Source organism: Mastigoproctus giganteus, chromosome 4, assembly GCF_048544385.1.
Source record: "Mastigoproctus giganteus isolate SK-2022 chromosome 4, ASM4854438v1, whole genome shotgun sequence".
In the NCBI taxonomy this organism is placed as follows: domain Eukaryota; kingdom Metazoa; phylum Arthropoda; class Arachnida; order Uropygi; family Thelyphonidae; genus Mastigoproctus; species Mastigoproctus giganteus.
In genome coordinates this window covers 126145377-126163697 of record NC_143578.1, presented here as the reverse complement: position 1 = coordinate 126163697, position 18321 = coordinate 126145377, and the positions used below count along the sequence as shown (strand labels likewise).

The 18321-nt window shown below is 35.0% G+C and overlaps 1 protein-coding gene across 1 annotated transcript in view; it reads left to right on the top strand.

Annotated features, from left to right (window-relative positions):
- The window catches only part of LOC150087048 (dnaJ homolog subfamily C member 21), a 374824-nt gene that overhangs the window by 283972 nt on the left and 72531 nt on the right, over positions 1-18321 (top strand). The window contains exon 12 of the mRNA XM_090372359.1: positions 16550-16674. Within this exon, the coding sequence (XP_090228485.1) occupies positions 16550-16674 (125 nt within the window). The remainder of the gene's footprint in view (positions 1-16549; positions 16675-18321) is intronic.

The following is an 18321-nucleotide window of genomic DNA, read 5'->3' as shown; positions in this document are numbered from 1 at the left end:
TTTTCATGATTAAATTCATCAATTAAATTAAATCAATTAAATTCATGATTTTAATTTGAATTTTAAGTTTAATTTTGATATGTAAGTGGTTACCACATAATTATATACATATTTAATGCAGAATATTTTATATGTACAAATATTTGAATATTAAATATTTTGACTAACATTTGTGCATCTTTTCACTTCCGTTTATTATTGATTAGAAAATATTCTATGGCACAACCAATCACGAATACATATGTTACCTTATGGGAATGCTGCACTCGCTTAGCGCGGATTCACTTAGCGCTCTGTTTTTACGGAACAAATTATCAGAGTTAAGCTAGGGTCACCTGTACATGCTACTAGGTACACCTACTTAGTAGCGTGTGTTGAGCCTCCTTTAGCCTTCAAAACCACCTGAATTCATCTAGGCATGGATTGAACAAAATGCTGAAAACTTTATGCAGGAATGGAGTACCATGCAGACATGAATGTGTCACAGTTCCTTGAGATTCGACAGAGGTGTAGGCCTGCAGCAGACAGCCCTTTCCAGCTCATCCCAAAGATGTTCAATACGATTGAGATCCAGGATTGAGCGGGCCACTGCAGCAAAGAAAAGTCATTGTCATGTTCCTGGAACCATTCCATAGTGATTCGGGCTTTGTGCACTGGCACATTATCCTGCTGGAAGTAACCATCTGACAGGATAAAGTGTCAACATGAATGGATGCACTTGGTCAGCAATGATGTTTAGGTACGATGTGGCATTCAGACGTGAATCTGCGGGTATCAATGGACCCAACATGTGCCAAAAAACATTCCCCACACCATAACACAGCCCCCACCACCTTGCAGAGTAGTTGTCAGACATGATGGGTCCATTGATTCATGTTGTTTTCGTCAAATTCTGAGCCTTCCATCAACATGATGCACCAGGAACTTCGATTCATCAGACCAGGCAACTGTTTTCCAATCCTCAGTAGTCCAGTGCTGGTGTTGCTGTGCCACAGGTGTGCTCTCTTGTTCTTCATTGATAACAAAGTTACACAATGTGGCCATCGGCTGTTGTAGCCCATTTGTGATAAAGTGCAACTAGTGGTCCGTTGAGATATTTTGTTCTGCGCACCAGGGTTGTATTCTGATGTGATGTGTGACATTGTAGCCCATCTGTTTCCTTGCACAATTCTAGCCATCCTCCTCTGACCTCTCTTATCAACAAGCGATTTTCTTCCACAGGAGTGCCATTGAGAGGATGTTTTCTGTTTGTTGCACCATTCTCAATACACCCTTGAAACTGTGGTGCGTGAAAAGTTCAGGAGAATGGCCATTTCACAGATGCTTTGTCCAGCACACCTTGCACTTACTACCATGCCGTGTTCAAAGTCCGTTAGGTCATTCCTTTTCCGCATTCTTTCTACGGTTTGTACACTTAACTAGAAAGGTTGTTCTGCTGCATTTATATCCACAACTGTGGTCATGTGACTTTCGACGTTGTGGGACAAACCGTTTGTGTGCACAGCAGATGTGTACCTAATAAAGTGGCAGTACAGTGTATACTGTGCATTAGCAAATTTTTGTAATAGCTCTATTCAAATTTCATTATGATGATGTTTGCCTGTAGTTGGTTTCAGCAGTCTTTTCAAATTAGATGAGCTGTTTACAAGTGTTGGGTCCCAATCCAGACTTGATTTTGTGGTATATGTATTTTGATTTATCCATACTAAAATTAGCATTAGTAGAGTCATATGATGCAAGAAAGCAAGCTAATACAGCATCAGCCAAAAAAAAAAAAAAAAAAAACCCTTCCCAATTCATCCATCCGTTCACTCCAAAACTCTGTCTAGTTCTTCCGTGAATTTATTTAATCTATCAACTTCCACAATGACAGATGGAAGTCTGTTCCAGCAATCGACTATCCGCTGGCTAAAGGAAAACTTCCTCACATCTATTCTACAACTGTATTTCCTCAATTTGAGTTTATGCTCCCTCAGGTTCGTAATCTAAGAAAGAGGAAGAATCCCATTACATTGAGCCTGCTCAAACCGTTCAGGGCCTTATGCTGCAACTTGCAGAAGTTAAGCCTTTCTTGGTAAGAACACCCCTTCGTTCCTCTCACCATTTGTTGCCCTTCTCTGTACTCACTCTAGCAACTCTGCATCCTTACTAAAATGAAGCCTCCAGACCTGTATGCATGCTATACCATTTGATAGTATTTTGCCCACTGTAGAACTTCTTTCAAAATTGGCGTCAATCCTCTCGAAGTCTGCCACTACTGTATCGAGTAAGTCAACATAGTGTTCTAAATCGTTCGTTGTCATTTCAGCAGTGCTCACTTGATCTTCTTCAGAAGTAGGTTCCATCTCAAGAAGTAACCTTCTTTGCTCATCTACCAAAAGCAAATCCTCATCTGTTAAAGGCTGATCGTGAGATGTCAGTAATTCTTCCTAGTTCATTTCTCAAATATATTTGGTCTCAGTTTGTAGGTGGCCCCAGTTTGTAAGTGGAAATGTCCATTTCCACTTACAATCTGGCAAACCCCATGTACTTATTCTGACAGAATCTCAGCTATCGGTTGATTCAGCCACTGCTCATCTCAGCTGCCCAAATTATTCACTGTATGATTCCTTTCACCTCAAAGGTGGTACGTGTGCATACGTCCATTCTGATATTCTTTGTCAGAGACTTGGTAATTTGGAATCTCATCTTTCCGATCTTCTCTGGCTTAAAATCTCTCTACCTCATTCTGTCAAATTCATCTGTTGTGTCTCTACTGTTCTCCCAACTCCACTAATCGCTTGGAGATCTTTTAATTTCTCTGTTTGTAACTTGACTTTCTCCAGTCCAATTTTCTTTGGTGATTTTAATGTTCACAACTCCAACTGGCTTCCGTTTTCTAGTCACATGGACCCAGCTGGTCGAGATGCCGAGACTTCTGCAATTACTATTCACCTCCCATGGATTGCTCATTTACCTGCCAGAATACCGGACAATCCTAACCATACAGCCAACACGCTTGATCTTTTTCTCACAAACCACCCTTCTAAGTACACGGTTGAAGTGAGTAGTCCTTTAGGCACCTCAGATCACAACTTGGTGATTGTCTCTTCTCAAATGGAACCTTTATCTCATGGCTATTCCCAAACTCGTGTTTGGCATTACAAGAATGCAAAATGAGATGACCCACAAGATTTCTTTTCCTTGGTTGAATTACTGTTTCAAAACTTCGATGTCAATGTTTGTTCAGATCATGTTATTGAAATTATTCTTGTAGGAAGGGAATCCTTTATTCCACACTCCACCTTAAAATCTCGTCCTTTATCTAAACCTTGGTTTTCCAATAAATGTGCTAAGGCTGTTCAAGAAAAGAATGTTGCATATCATAACTGGCTTGCTTGCAATTCTTGAGTTTCATTTTCTGCCTACACCAGAGCTCGCAACAATTGTAAAGCAGTTATTAATCAATCCAAACTAGATTTCGAACAGGCTAAGAGTAGAAAACTTGCTTCTTGCCCTAATTGTAGCTGAGCATTCTGGTGTCTTGCCAAAGCTGTTGGCTGCAACTTTTGCCCATCTCTGCCTCCCACCTCTCTCAAAACCAGATGGTTTTATTGTCACTTCAGCCAAGGATAAAGCTGACCTGCTAGCATCCCATTTTTCTTCCAACTCATGTATTAATGATCTTGGAAAAACACCTCCTACCATTTTCAGCACACTCCATTCAATGCCTCCTGTGGTCTTACGTCAAAAGAATGTCAGAAGTATTTTGACGCATCTTGATGCTAAGAAAGCTCCAGGTCCTGATGGTATTTCTCCACTTGTTCTCAAAACCTGTGCTCTTGAACTTCTGTTGTTTGCTGACTTTTTTCACTTCCTTATTCCAAAGGTGTTTTACCTTCTGCTTGGAAAATTGCTCATATCCAGCCAGTTCCTAAAAAGGGTGACAAATCCCTCCCATCCAATTATCGTCCCATTGCCATTACTTCTACTCTTTCTTAGGTAATGGAGAAATTAATTAACTGCCAAGTCTTAAACTATCTAGAAACCTTCCATCTGATCAATGATCGCCAGTATGAATTCCATCAGTGTTGATGCACTGGTGATATTCTGGCTTATGTTACCATTTATGGACAAATTCAATGGAAAAGTTCGGTGAAACACAAGCAGTTCCTCTTGACATCTCAAAGGCTTTCGATCATGTTTGGCATACAGGTCTTCTAAACAAGCTTCCATCTTGTGGTTTGCCGACTGCTTTTTGTAATTGGTTCTGCAGTTTTCTCTCTGACTGCTTGCTGAGGGTGATGGTAGATGGCTCCCTGTCTTCTAACTTCTCCACTAATGCTGGTGTTCCCCAAGGTTCAGTTCTTTCCCCCACTCTTTTCCTCTTGTATATTAATGACCTTCTTCCATTGACCGGAAATTCTATCCATAGTTTTGCTGATGATAGCACATTCCATTTCGCTTTTCAGTTTGAGAAACTTTGGTCTGCTCAGTCAGCTTCAACTTCTCGAATATCTGCTACCAATTCCTTAAATGTCGATCTCTAGGTAATTCTTCAGTTCGACAAAGACAACTTAGTTTATTACAATCCTTGTTAAACTCAGTCCTGTCTTATGTCTCACAAAAAAGGATTCTTCTGCTCCTATGCTTATATTTGGTGACACTCCAATTTCTAGGCAAGATGATATATTGCTTTTGGGGATTACTCCGACTTCTAATCTTTCTTGGCACAAGCACTTTACAAATATTGCTTCCTCTGCATCTAAAAAACTTGGTTTTCTCTTTTGCTCTGTACAAATCCCAAATCCGCCCTACCATGGTATATTGTTCCCATATCTGGGGTAGTTCCCCCAAACCTCCTTCAGCCTTCTAGAGTCCATTTAGAAGAGGGCAGTTAGGTTAATTAATCACTCATCTCTAACAGAGTCTCTCCATTCTCTGTCTCATAGATGCATGCCTTTTCTACAGATACTTCCATAATTCCCACTCTCTCTCTCTCTCTCTCTCTCTCTCTCTCTCTCTCTCTCTCTCTCTCTCAAAACAGTCCGAACATGTGCCACTAGCATTCATTTACTGCCCAACTTCAAACTCAGAGAACCAATTTTTCATCATCCTCGTTTATTCATTCAACTGCCGTTTTCCAGAACAACCTTCCTTCATACATATTTCCTGAAAATTACAGTCTACAGAAATTCAAGTCTAATGTCAACAAATATCTTCTTTCGTCTTCTCAACCTCCAACCCATGCATGGTACTAAGTACTATAGCTTCTAATACCTCATGTTTGGGATTTTCATAAAAAACAAGTAATATAAAAAAAAATTTTTTTTAAAGTCAATTCCTACTTAGGTCAACAAAGAAAAATTTTATTTTAGTTACTTTTTATTAAATAATTACAATTAATATAAATATGTATATACATATGACTGAATCACAATATTAAGTGGCAAAATAGAAGGTGAATTTCCTTGCAATTTTCCATTTTCCTTTCTATATATGGTGTTGGACTATTATTTTTATTCACCTGTTTCATTTTTCCATTTTGTTCCCTCCTTGACTCAGACTAGAACCCAGAATGAAAAAAGAATCAGAAAAAGAAATTTTTTTCCAGCGATCTACACGCTTCGCCACTGACGGTATTTATTCCTAAATTTATATCCTGCTAAATATCTTATATAAGAGAAATTTTTTTCTCCCATATAAAACTAAAATTAATTAATTAAATTTAATTAATGAATTAATATTTGAAAAAACTGTATTAACATCAAGTGTCATCCACTACAAGTTTAAAAAAATGTATTTGAACTTGAGTGGATGAATAACAAAAATTTATCAAAAAATTATTGATTTTCGCAAGAATTGAACTTGCATTCTTCACCTTCATGTGAAAAATACTGAAATCCTTGCATTTTACCGATTGAGCTACTGCCTGTTGATTTCAATTTTATTCCTAAATTTATATAAGAGAAATTTTTTTCTCCCATATAAAACTAAAATTAATTAAATTTAATTAATGAATTGATATTTGAAAAAACTGTATTAACATCAAGTGTCATCCATTACAAGTTTAAAAAAATTTATTTGAACTTGAGTGGATGAATAAAAAGTATTTTATTAACGATTGAAAATTTGAACAAGATATATAAATATATATAGGGAGAGTGTGAACTAATAGTAGGAATTGAATAAAAAAAAATACAGCTACATCTTCAGGCTCCAGTTCTCTTGCTATTTCCACCATATTTGCAGTCACTTCCTCCACTGAAGTCTCAAACCCTTCAAAGTCATCCATGTGGGTGGGAATCAACTTCTTCCAAACTTCTTTTAATGTTGATATTTTGACCTCTTCCCATGATTCACGAATGTTCTTAATGGCATCTAGAATAGTAAATCCCTTCCAGAAGGCTTTCGATTTATTTTGCCTAGGCCCATCAAAGGTATCACTAAGGCAGCTATAGCCTTAACAAATGTCCCGTCTTAGATAATATGACTTGAAAGCAGCAATTACTCCTTGATCCATGGGCTGCAGAATAGATGTTGTATTAGCAGGCAGGAAAACAACATTAATCTCCTCATACATCTCCATCAGAGCTCTTGGGTGATTAGGTGCATTGTCACTAATCAGTAATATCTTGAAAGAATTTTTTTTACTAAGCAGTAGGCCTTGACAGTGGGCTTAAAATATTCACTGAACCACGTAGTAAACAAATCTGCTGTCATCCAGGCTTTGTTAGATTTATAATACACAGGCAGGCTAGCTTTAGCATAAGTCTTGAGGGCTCTGGGATTTTCAGAATGGTAGATGAGCATTGGCTTCAACTTGCAGTCACCAGCTGCATTAGCCCCTAACAAGAGTGTAAGCCTATTCTTTGCAGCTTTGAAGCCAAGCATTGACTTCTCCTTTCTAGCTATGAAAGTCCTAGATAGCATCTTCTTCCAATATAGGGCCGTTTCGTCGAAGTTGAAAATCTGCTGTTAGTGTAGCCACCTTCATCAATTACTTTAGTTAGCTCATCTGGATAGCTTCCTGCAGCTTCTACATCACCACTAGTGCTTCACCTTGACTTTTATGTTGTGGAGATGGCTTCTTTCCTTAAACCTCATGAACCAACCTTTGCTAGCTTCAGACCTCTCTTCTGCAGCTGCCTCACCTCTCTCAGCCTTCATAGAAGAGAGTTAGGGCCTTGCTCTGGATTAGGCCTTGGCTTAAAGGAACGTTTGATCTTCTATCCAGACCACTAAAATTCTCATATCAGCAATAAGGCTGTCTTTGTTTCTTATTACTGTTGTGTTCACTGGAGTAGCACTTTTAATTTCTTTCAAGAACTTCTCCTTTGAGTTCACTACTTTGCTAACTGTTTTGCGCACCGAACCTGGCTTACGGCCTATCTCGGCATTCGACATACCTTTCTCACCAAGCTTAATCATTTCTAGCTTTTGATTTAAAGTAAGAGGCTTGAAACTCATCTTTTCACTAGCACTGCACTTAGGGGGCCATTGTACTGTGATTAATAATAACAATAATACAAGTAAAAAGTTCAAAAAATTTTAAATTGTCAGAATACAACACTGAGACATGAAGTACACAAATGATGTCAACAGACTGAGCGTGGGTAACAAAATGGTGCCGGTCAACTTGCTCGATTCAACTCGGAGTCACCACCAAAAACCCACTTAAGAGCAAGGCCAATGACAAAAATAATACACAGGAATATAATTGAAAAGCGTCGTATTAATGAAGCACTCTCTAAAGCGAAGTGTCTTAAAGCGAGGTACACCTATATATATATATAATTACTACTGTAAGAGTGTATATGTACAATATAAGTGTTCAAAGTCCAAAAGAGGCGCCTCCGTAGCCAGGTGGGTAGGAGCAGCACACGCTTCTTGATTAGACTGGGGTTCGAGCCTGTGACCACCAAATACAGAGTATGTGGAAAGGTCAGGGAATGACTACCGCATATCCCCGTAGCAATATGGCCTTAGTTGCTAATGCTTCTAAAAACAAAATAACAAACAAACAAAAGTCCAAAAGAGCAGATGTATGATAAGACTAGCATAAAAGTATAAGAGTACAAAGTTATCCAATAGGCAAAAAGAACCTATATAGACTAAGATAGCCTGGGTTGGTTTACTGCATTATACCCTATAAGTAAACATTCAGTTAGCAGTAAATTAATAAAAATATAAAATAAAATAATGTTAATAAATACAATGTTATCTAAAAGTGTATAACAAAAACACAGGCCCAACTAAAGCTGTATATAGGTAAAAATATAAGACCCATACTATTAGACACAGAGTATGTGGAAAGGTCAGGGAATGACTACCACATATCCCCGTAGCAATATGGCCTTAGTTGCTAATGCTTCTAAAAACAAAATAACAAACAAACAAAAGTCCAAAAGAGCAGATGTATGATAAGACTAGCATAAAAGTATAAGAGTACAAAGTTATCCAATAGGCAAAAAGAACCTATATAGACTAAGATAGCCTGGGTTGGTTTACTGCATTATACCTTATAAGTAAACATTCAGTTAGCAGTAAAATAATAAAAATATAAAATAAAATAATGATTATGATTAAAATAAAATAATGTTAATAAATACAATGTTATCTAAAAGTGTATAACAAAAACACAGGCCCAACTAAAGCTATATATAGGTAAAAATATAAGACCCATACTATTAGACAGTTTAAGACAATATATAGTAGTAAGGGGTTTCATACCAGAGATAAAATTGGTAGAGAAATAATAAGTATGATTGCAATAAAAGGTAAGATTGCAATAAATGTAAGAAAGAAAGATAGATAGAATATAAGAAAGGTTGTAGTAGGAAGACTCCTGGTAGACAGGTCAAAACTCATGCACACTCCTAAGTATTTGTATTTAAACTATTATGAATTAAGGAAAGATAGTAAAAGGAAGAAAAGTAGGAAAAGTGGAATAAGTGTATCAGATCAGATTAATGATCAAACTATTGATTAAACATTATATTAGTCTGTAATCTAATTACTGCTGTAAGAGTGTATATGTAAGTGTTCAAAATGAGTCTTTAGACCAAAAGTTAGAAATGTTCACTTATATCAAAGTGAACAGTTTATATACCCAATGGCAACTGAGGAATATAACAGAAATTTTTTTAGATTATAACAAGTAATGAGATCCTTAGATAGAAAGGAAATGACCTAAGGGATAAATGTAGGTCAAGAATAAATGCTTGCATTCCAAATGATAGAGTTATAATGCAACAAATGTTATGAAGACTGTATAAGGGAAGCCTTACTACAGTATTTAGACTATATTGAAGATTCACGATGGAACTATTCATCTAATTGGAGGTGAATAGGTATAGAAGATAATTCCAGCAGTAATAAATAAATCCAATGGTGACAGAGTTGATAAATCCAAAGGTGGTCTAAAAGTAAAATCCAGTATAAATATTGGATAATAGCAAGTCACAAACAAGTAGCAATAAATAGATCCAGTGGTGACAGAGTGAGTGGTGGCAATGGTGAATAATCCAAAGGTGGTCCTAAATATATATATATATATATATATATATATATACTATCATTGAAATATATTAAATAAAGTTAAATTATAATAAAATGAAGAAATAATTAAGCATTCATTAGAGGCAGCGACATGCAATTCCTCCATATGAAGCTGAAATACATCCATTATTTTAAATTAAATAAAACATAAGCCAGTAGTATGGCAAAAACTGTAGAGCGAAAATTAACATAAAAATAACCCAAATAAACAATCGAACGAAAAGAAAGAATAGATATAAATAGTAGCCCAGAAACCCTAATATAATTTCGATCTTTAAATCCAATTAACAAAAACTATACAAATTTTAGAATAATGCCAATTAGTTATTAATTTAGCGGTACCCCCCCGAGAGGTACCAGTTCCGAAAGACGTGAAATATCACCCAAAGAGGGTTAAAGGAACTACCAAACGATAACAAAATCAAAATAAACTAAAATAAAATAGAATAGACTGACCATCATGCCCCATATCGACAGAGGACCACGAGGCCAATAATGGTCATGGAATCGCTGCATTTCAATCGTCATACAAAACATCGCAAAGGCGGAAATATCGAAGAACCAAACCACCCTTCCATTCTCCGATAGATCAACCAATGCAGAGGATTTGCATGGCGGTGGTCCTTATGCAGCGAAAATAAACTATAGAACAGACAGCACTCTAAAGCAGAGCCACACTACTGACATACTGTAAGCTGAATCAGCTTATATTGAAGAAAAAAGGAAATAGATGGCAGCACAGGCGTTGCTAAATTAGCATATCGACCCATTACTATTGAATTATAATAAATGTTGACGAAAATTAAATTATAATAAAAAATTAAAATAATTAAGCATTCATTAGAGGCAGCAACTTGCAATTCCTCCATATGAAGCCGAAATACATACTATCATTGAAATATATTAAATAAAGTTAAATTATAATAAAATGAAGAAATAATTAAGCATTCATTAGAGGCAGCGACATGCAATTCCTCCATATGAAGCTGAAATACATCCATTATTTTAAATTAAATAAAACATAAGCCAGTAGTATGGCAAAAACTGTAGAGCGAAAATTAACATAAAAATAACCCAAATAAACAATCGAACGAAAAGAAAGAATAGATATAAATAGTAGCCCAGAAACCCTAATATAATTTCGATCTTTAAATCCAATTAACAAAAACTATACAAATTTTAGAATAATGCCAATTAGTTATTAATTTAGCGGTACCCCCCCGAGAGGTACCGAGAGTATAGTTTATTTTCGCTGCATAAGGACCACCGCCATGCAAATCCTCTGCATTGGTTGATCTATCGGAGAATGGAAGGGTGGTTTGGTTCTTCGATATTTCCGCCTTTGCGATGTTTTGTATGACGATTGAAATGCAGCGATTCCATGACCATTATTGGCCTCGTGGTCCTCTGTCGATATGGGGCATGATGGTCAGTCTATTCTATTTTATTTTAGTTTATATTGATTTTGTTATCGTTTGGTAGTTCCTTTAACCCTCTTTGGGTGATATTTCACGTCTTTCGGAACTGGTACCTCTCGGGGGGGTACCGCTAAATTAATAACTAATTGGCATTATTCTAAAATTTGTATAGTTTTTGTTAATTGGATTTAAAGATCGAAATTATATTAGGGTTTCTGGGCTACTATTTATATCTATTCTTTCTTTTCGTTCGATTGTTTATTTGGGTTATTTTTATGTTAAATTTCGCTCTACAGTTTTTGCCATACTACTGGCTTATGTTTTATTTAATTTAAAATAATGGATGTATTTCAGCTTCATATGGAGGAATTGCATGTCGCTGCCTCTAATGAATGCTTAATTATTTCTTCATTTTATTATAATTTAACTTTATTTAATATATTTCAATGATAGTATGTATTTCGGCTTCATATGGAGGAATTGCAAGTTGCTGCCTCTAATGAATGCTTAATTATTTTAATTTTTTATTATAATTTAATTTTCGTCAACATTTATTATAATTCAATAGTAATGGGTCGATATGCTAATTTAGCAACGCCTGTGCTGCCATCTATTTCCTTTTTTCTTCAATATAAGCTGATTCAGCTTACAGTATGTCAGTAGTGTGGCTCTGCTTTAGAGTGCTGTCTGTTCTATAGTTTATTTTCGCTGCATAAGGACCACCGCCATGCAAATCCTCTGCATTGGTTGATCTATCGGAGAATGGAAGGGTGGTTTGGTTCTTCGATATTTCCGCCTTTGCGATGTTTTGTATGACGATTGAAATGCAGCGATTCCATGACCATTATTGGCCTCGTGGTCCTCTGTCGATATGGGGCATGATGGTCAGTCTATTCTATTTTATTTTAGTTTATTTTGATCTTGTTATCGTTTGGTAGTTCCTTTAACCCTCTTTGGGTGATATTTCACGTCTTTCGGAACTGGTACCTCTCGGGGGGGTACCGCTAAATTAATAACTAATTGGCATTATTCTAAAATTTGTATAGTTTTTGTTAATTGGATTTAAAGATCGAAATTATATTAGGGTTTCTGGGCTACTATTTATATCTATTCTTTCTTTTCGTTCGATTGTTTATTTGGGTTATTTTTATGTTAATTTTCGCTCTACAGTTTTTGCCATACTACTGGCTTATGTTTTATTTAATTTAAAATAATGGATATATATATATATATATATATATATATGTTTAATTGTAGATTGTTACCGATTATTGGTGTTTTTCATATAAGTATTAGTGTTCATACAAATTTGTAATCAAGTTATCCTAGTTTGGTTATCTTCATTCCATATGGCCTATACATTTTGAGTTAAGATAAAAAGTATAATGCTAAATGTTAATGATTTTTCATAACATTTTACTAATGAAAACATTTTATCTGTAGCAAGATAATTATTAAATCTTAATTTCTGTATAAATTTATATAATAATACTAAATCTTAAAGACTGTACAAATTTATATAATAATATAACATATTGCATTATGTTATATTATTATAACATAATGCAATATGTTATATTGCATTACACCACGTGGCCGTCAATCCCCTACTTCATTGGGGGCTTTGAGTGGATTGACAGCCCTTTTCGACATAATGCCTCATGCTTACTCGTTTCTGTCTGTACCTATACCAGTTTTGCTATTTTAGTTTATATTTTCAGGTTCATTTTCTTAAATTTAAATATTATTTATTTTCCTAATTTCTTCTATTTTTAGGTTAATTTTCTTAAATTTTTTAATTAATACTTAATTTTTATTTATTTAAATATTACTAGTTTATTTTTTATCGATCTCTTTAGCAAACTGTGATAGGGTACACAAAGCCCAACGGGTAAGTATTCTATATTGTAATACTACTACTTACATAGTGTTGTACTCCGGTGGAGGCCGTTGAGTAAAAAGGTGGTTTTCCCGCCTTCTATTTGTTTTTTTTTGGGTAGCTATTATTACAGCGCAGTCGCACTAACTAATTACTCTGCGTGCTGATGGCGCATTGGTCTATGTCCCCGATTTTCATGCCAATGCATTCTGTGGAGGTTTGTTGTTGGATGGATGAATTTTTAAACTTTATATAGGTTGTGTTAACATGTGGATTAAATCTTATTAAATGTGTATTTACATTATTTTTACATGTTTTTTTTTTTTTTTTTTTTAATATATGTGTGTTTTTATGCCTTACCACGGAACTGTGCCGGTACCACCTTTCTAAGGCGTAACAGCACGTATATGTCCAGTGATAAAGCTATATATACATATATACAGCCTCTTACTATGGGGGATTTTTTTGTTGGGGAGGGGGGGTTAAATTATGGCAATAGGTTGTAGTGCAGTCAGGCGACGAGCCTCGCCTGAGCACAATAAACCTTATAAACATAGGGATACTTTTTCTGAGTAAATACTATTTTATTTTTAGATGGTTTTTGATGAATGTATGTGGGTCTACATTGGGGTGGTGTTTTCTAATATTTGCGTATATGGCAGTTTTTATGTGATACCTACTGTATCGTTTGGGAATTTTGTTTATATCCAGGGTTTTGATGAGTTTTTGTATTGCCATATTTACACTATCTATATTGTTGCAGATTTTTAAAAGTCTGTTTGTTTGATTTCTTATAGTATTACCATGTATATGCTTTGCTATGTTACTCTCCCAGTGTGTGAGTTTTATTGTTTCGAAATTAAAATGGTCTCTTTTATCATGGTGATGTGTATATATTTTGTCTGGGTTGATGGCAATTTCGACCAACCAACAAGCTGTCTAAGTAGACAGCTTGTTGGTTGTTATCCGGATTTGTACATTCAATTTTTAAGTCTGTTGGGTAGGTATTCTTTGCTACATTTGTAAAGTTGTCATAGTTGATCATGAGTATGTCATCTATATATCTATAGAATTTTTAATATTTTCTGTGATGTTACTTTCATAGTGGTAACATCACAGAAAATATTATAATGTATATAATGTACAATTGTTGTTTGTTTGTTGTTTGTTATTTGGTTTTTAGGAGCATTAGCAACTAAGGCCATATTGCTCCGGGATATGCGGTGGTTATTCCCTGAATGACCTTTCCGCATCCTCCGTATTTGGTGGTGACGGGCTCGAACCCCGGTCTAATCAAGAAGCGTGTGCTACGCACTGCTGCTCCTTCCCACCTGGCTACGGAGGCGCCCAATGTACAATTGGCCTTTGGCAAAAATACAATGGCATTAACGCAGCACAGAAGAACACGCAACTCTAAAAGAATACATACATCTAAACGTAATAACCACATAACATTATATATATATATGTGTGTGCAAGGTGGAATTAATAGGTCTGTTAAAAAATGTGAAGATGGAAGCGTAAATTAAACAAAATGCCATAACTAATAGGGGAAGAATAGCGGTAAAAGGAAGTATTGTAGAATTAAAAAGGGAAAGAATGTGAAAAGCCAGTTAGAGAGAAGGTAACTTCTAAAGAAAAAAATAATTAAATTAAAATAAGGAGTGATAACCAGCATCAGATATGGGTGGGTAATTTTGGTTATAGGCCCAAAAAAAGGATAGAGTGAATATAAAATTCAAACCCAGTGTTAGCTAATATTAAAAATTGATACATGATTACGTACTACATCAGGGGACTACACCTGATCATGTATCAATTTTTACTTTTAGCTAACATCAGAATTGAATTTTATATTTGCTCTACCCTTTTTCTTGGACCTATAATCAAAATTACCCACCCATATCTAATGCTGGCTATCACTCCTTATTTTAATTTAATAATTTTTTGCTTTACATTTACCTTCTCTCTAATTGGCTTTTCACATCCTTTCTCTTTTTCACATCTACAATACCTTTTTCTGCTATCCTTCTTCTATTAGTTATGGCAATTTTGGGTGATTTACGCTTCCATATTCACAATTTTTAACACACCCATTAATCCCACCTTGCATATATAAACTTTTGTATCCTTTGCTGCTGCTTTGTGTGCTCAGGTGCATTTGTCATATAATTTTTATTTTATTTTTTTATCTCTCTGCTGCCACTTTTTTAACCCAAATACTTATTTCATATATATATATACACTAGAATGTCGGTTATCCGGAACGTCAGTTATTCGGAATAATTTGAAAGGCTGATTTTTTTTTTTTTTTTTTTTATTTATTAACGGTAGTATAGCTGATTTTTTTAAATTTTTTATTTATTAACGGTAGTATAGCTCCGGTTATAGTGATCACATTTGCAAATTGAATTTTGATTATAATAAGCAAAAGGTCGAGTTTACTACCTGTTTATAACATATTGTATAAACAAAAATCCCAATAAACTGAAAACCGCAAATTGTTTTTATTGTTTTATGGTTGTGAAATGTGCTGTAGAAAAATATCACAGACACTACTGGGTTTATCCAGAAACCATGAGTGAATTTCAGATTAGTTAGCTCCAGATTCAGCAAGAATAATATTGGCCCGAAATTGTGCGATTTATTATTTTTCTCAGTTTTTTATGGTAAAATGTGAACAAAAAGAAAATGCATAGTTTTAATAGTGCAACAAAAAATGGAAATTATTAATAGAATTAGAAAAGGTGAAAATATAGGAAATCTCTCCAAAGAGTTTAGTGTAGGGGCTTCAACAATTTACGACATGAAGAAAAATTACAGTGTTATAACAGAATTTGTGTCAATTATGGATAGTGAAGGAGAATCTAGCAGGAAAAAGACTTCAAAACTTGAAAATGCCACTTTAGAGAGTGCACTCACTTTATTTTTTTTTTTTTCAGGGCAAGTTTGGGTGAACCAGTGTCTGCCCCAATGTTGTGTGAAAAAGCATTGAATTTTAATCAAAAATTAAGAGGTAATGAAGATTTTAAAGCAAGCACGGGTTGACTGAAAAACTTTAAACTGAGAACACAGTATACATGAACTAGATATTCAAGGTGAGAAACTTTCTGCAGATGAATCGGCAGCTTTGAAAAGTATGTTTGCTTCAGTTAAGCAAATTACGAGAAATAAAATGTTTATAATGTTGATGAGACGGGTTTATTATGGAAAGCATTACCAAGTAAAACCCTAGCCACTAAAAGAGAAATGTCTGCACCAAGTTTTAAGATGAGAAAAGAGTGAGTTACAATTGCTATGTGTGCAAATGCCACTGGGATGCACAGATTGTCCGTGCTCATTTTCGGTAAGTCGAAAAAACCGAGAGCATTTAAAAATCTTTCTAATTTTCCTGTTTTGCATAAAGATGCCTGGATGGGTGTTTCTGTTTTATGAGATTGGTTTATATATTTTTTTTATTTAATTTAATCATAAGGGAAGATTTAATTAATTTATGTGTTTATTTAATTATTTATTTATTTAAATTTATTTAATCTTACCAGAAACATTATTCAGAAAATTTTCTGGTTCAATTATCTGGAAAATTTGGCTATCTGGAAGAGGCCTGACATCAATTATTCCAGTTAACTGATGCTCTACTGTATATAGAATTTCTACAAAACAGTTATTTAAATACATAGATGATGATTTTATACTTTCCCTCCCCATATAGGATTTCAAAAGTGAGAGGCAGACGGAAGAAACCCTGCAGTTTTCTTTTGATCCAGTAACATCTTTGGTACCCGGCAGTACAGCGAAAGATAGTTGTGAAGAAAATGATTATTTGACATCCAAAAGGTATTGAATAAAATTAATTATATTTACAGGTTTATTTCAGCAAGTGGTTTATAAATATTACTGAATTTGATGATAAAACTACCATGGCACCAGGTAGTTTTACTTGATTTAGTGTTAGCCATGTATTACAAGGAAGCCACAGGCTTTTGCTGCACTGGCCAAAAATAAATAAACGAATAACTAAATAAAAAAATATGTAAATATCAAAAGAAAATAAACAACCTTTGTGTTTCTCTCCAACTAACTATCCAACTGACCTTTGAACATCCTCGTGCTCTCAGCCTCAATTACCCATGGAATAACTTATTCCAGTGATTACATTAAAATAAAACTTCCTAAAATCCAGTCTAAATCTCTTTCTCCATAATTTGAATTTATAGACTCAAGTATTGGAATCATGTATAACAATGATTCCTTCATTTATTTTATTATCCCCTGTCAGAGCCTTGTATTCCTCGGTGAGGTCCACTCTAAGGTGCCTGGTTGGCAAACTCTGTTAACTCACATATTTGAAGTCATTCCCCACATGGGTACACAGGTTGTCCATATGAGGAACGATGTCTTTTTTAAATGTGGTCTCCATACTTTTACACAGTACAGTAAACCCCTGCTATTCGCGGGGGTAACGTTCCTGAGAAATGTCGCGAATACAGAAAACGCGAATACTGAGTTGTGGCTCCCATAGTAATAAAGGGGTTCTGTTCCAAAGTATGAAATATATAAGAAAAACTACTCTAAAATTTTGTCTATGTATGTATTATAAGTATCTTCATAATATGACCACAGACGGTACATAGTTAAATGCAAGCATATGGCATCGAAATGAAAATAAGAAACAATTTAATATTAAATGTAATATTTATTAGAAATTTCAAACAAATCTTTCAAACCAGTGCCTTTGCTAGCTAAAAAACTTATCCCGCCGGTGCTATCACCAGTTTCGCTAAAGTGTTGATAAAGGAGTTTTGCCTTTTCACGAATGATGAGTGAACTTAACAGAATTTTATTTTGCGTGCGGTCTTCTATTCACAGATTTAAAGCCTTTTCCATTTTTTTCTAATTTAACATCACGAGTTACAGAGCAAATTTTTGAAGCAATTAGTGCGTTTTCACGGACACTACGGCGGATTTCTTCTTCCGATTTTTTGTTTCATCATACCGTTGACTCATTGCTTTTATAATGTTTTGCCACTGAGGAGACACTTTCACCATTAGAAATTTTGTCTAATAACTCAATTTTATTCGCTGATGTCATCACCTTCTTTGATATTTTCAAATTTCTCTTGTTATTCATAGCCATATTTTTGTACGGGTTAGAAAGAAATTGTCCACAATAAAGTCACTTTCTTCCGTTACTCAAAAAAGTCTGTTTTACACTGCATAACGGTAGATTTATCGCTTTTGTAAGCATATCAATTTATAAATTGATAAATTTATTCAATTTATAAGCATATAAATTAAAAGCAAACAATGAAACCTTCCATGACAAGTGCATAACACATACTGAACAAGGATTTGCGAGAAACATCCACGCTCGCGATTTTGTCACCCCTCTCCCCCACCCACTGAGCACTGTTTTGACCGGGAAAGATAATTTTAGCCACGCCCGTGTTTTTTTATGGCGAAAAATATTCACGGCGCTTTAAA